At 32.9% G+C, this 2,463-nt stretch overlaps 1 protein-coding gene across 1 annotated transcript in view; it reads right to left on the bottom strand.

Moving 5' to 3' along the window:
- The window catches only part of LOC103609019 (vacuolar protein sorting-associated protein 13A-like), a gene marked incomplete at its 5' end in the record, with an annotated part of 117,223 nt that extends 115,410 nt beyond the window's left edge, over window positions 1–1,813 (bottom strand). The window contains one exon of the mRNA XM_008593395.1: window positions 1,653–1,813. Coding sequence (XP_008591617.1) covers window positions 1,653–1,813 — 161 coding nt within the window. The remainder of the gene's footprint in view (window positions 1–1,652) is intronic.
- Window positions 1,814–2,463: the final 650 nt, after the last annotated feature.

Genomic DNA, 2,463 nt, shown 5'->3' with positions numbered 1-2,463 from the left:
GTACGGGCGCGACACTGAGGGTTGCGATCCGTTGCCGGTCACGAAAAAAGACAAAAAACGGAAAAAAAAAAAAAAAAATCAATTAATGCAATTCTTAGTATTAATAAATAAAAAAAAAAATCATCTCAATAAACACAGAAAAAGCATTTGACAAGAAGCAAACACCATTCAGGATAAAACTCTCAGCAAACTAGGAATAGAAGTGAGTGTTTTCAACCAAAGAAAGCACATCTACCAAAAAACTATACCTTAAATCATACTTAATAGTTAAAGAATATTTCCCCCTAAGATTGAGAAAATAGCAAAAAGATATGCTCTTACTACTTCTATTCACATTGTATTAGAGGTTCTAGCTAGTATAACAGGCAAGAAAAAAATAAAATGAAACACAGCCAGACTGGAAGAAGTAAAAATGCCTTTATTTGCAAACATCGTAACTGTCTGTCTACAAAAAAGCTACGAGAACTAATCTGTGTGTCTAGTGAGTTTATACAATAAAGATAAACTATTTCTAAATACTAGCGATGTATAATCAGAAATTAAAATTTAAAAAACAAGCCAATTTTATGAAAAATTTTACTAAAAATCGACAATATGATTCATAAATTTAAATGGAAATGAAGAAGACTTAGACTAGCCACCAAATCTTTGGAAAAGAACAAAGTGGGATAATTTATTCTACCTGATTTCTAGGTTTATCAAGACTGTGTCATATCGGCATAGAGATAAAGAAATGGAATAACAAAACAGAATCGAGTTTGGAAACAGGCCGTCAACATATACGGTCAATTGTTTTTGACAAAGGTGTCAAGGCAATTTAATGGAAAAAGAATAATTGGTGAAACAATTGGACAGCCATATTGAAAAAATTAAACCTCAATTCTTACCTCACACCACACATAAAGATTCACTCAAAATAGATATGTGGTTTATCCATATATAGATTACTACTCTGCAACCACACATAGCTGCATGTAACAACATGGATACACATAAGTTGATACATACATATAAAATTTTGCTGAGTAAAAGAAGCCAAAATACATTCTGTACTCCATTCCATTTATATAAAATTCTAGACTGTGTAACTAATGTACCATGAGAACAGATCAGGGGATGCCTGGGAATGAGGAAATAGCGAGAGAGGACACTTATTTGAGTAACAAATATGTTCATTACCTTGACTGTAATGAAGGTTTCATTAAGTGTATTTTGGTCAAAACTCATCTACTTTAAATATATGCAGTTTATTGTACATACCTCAGCAAAGCTGTAAGTTTTTCTCTCCATTTCTCTAATTAAAATTTCTCTTATTAAAAAGAATGGATATGTACATACAATCTAAAACAAAATATTGATGAGTTGTGTGTGTGTGTTTTTTTTTTAAACAAAATAATACTCCAAAAAGACTTTACAAAGTAGTCCTATAAAAAATTATAAGAAGTATATTGAACAAAATCCTACCACTGGTCATATTAGAGTAGTGCAATTACTGGTGATTCTTCTTTTTGACATTAGCTGTACTTCTATTACAGTTTGTGTTCTTTTGGTAATCATTTGCTTTAATTTTGGGGGGTATTTTTTGTTTGCTTTCTTTTTTTAGCACACAGATATGCATCATAGGACTTCCCCCCAAATTGATCATTTCGTACCTGCACTGGGGAGCGAATTGTTACCTTCTTACTTCCTTCCACTGCATCAATTTGACAAACAATAGATCTTTCAACTCCAGACTCTCTGTGTCTTACAGTGTACAGACGTCGACCGACTTTTGTTAAAGGAATCTTATCAGCAGCAGAGTGGTTAACAGGTTCTAAATTAAATACACATGTTTGAAAGTTTTTATTATAATTCAGTATATATCAAGTATATGATAATTCCAGAAATATGAGATGATTGTCTTAAACTTATGAATAACAGTCACTGAAGTCTTTGAATAAAAAAAGGGGATATTTTAAGAAGTCACCAAGTATTTCCACAGCATTCACCTAAAACCTTCAAATTTTACCAAAAAAAGATGAAAAAAAACCCTCATTCAGGAATTTAAGCAAACCTTTTAAAAATAACTGAGTAATGAGAGGAATTGTTATAAATTATAAACGCACTAATCTCTGGCTTACTGTCATAATAACCAGAGCCTAAAACCTTGCGGTAGACATTGGCAAATACCAACGTAGCTGTGATTTTTCAGTTTTTAATTTTTCCAGCAACCTGTGTCACTTGCCAGTAATACCTTGGATTTGATTAAACAAAATTTTATAAATATTCCTCTAATATGCACATGTTGTGCTGGGAATAAAATTACTTATTTGCACAAATTTCACTCACCACCCTCCATCCATAAAAATGTTAGTTAAAAAAAAAAACAAAGGTTGGGCCGGCCCGGTGGTGCATTGGATAAATACGCCGCTTGGGAAGCGCGGCGGCGCTCCCGCCCGAGGGTTCGGATCCCACATACAGACC

The sequence above is a fragment of the Galeopterus variegatus genome, unplaced genomic scaffold (genome assembly GCF_000696425.1).
Source record: "Galeopterus variegatus unplaced genomic scaffold, G_variegatus-3.0.2 Scaffold9091, whole genome shotgun sequence".
Lineage (NCBI taxonomy): Eukaryota > Metazoa > Chordata > Mammalia > Dermoptera > Cynocephalidae > Galeopterus > Galeopterus variegatus.
This window is presented reverse-complemented; position numbering and strand designations above follow the sequence as displayed.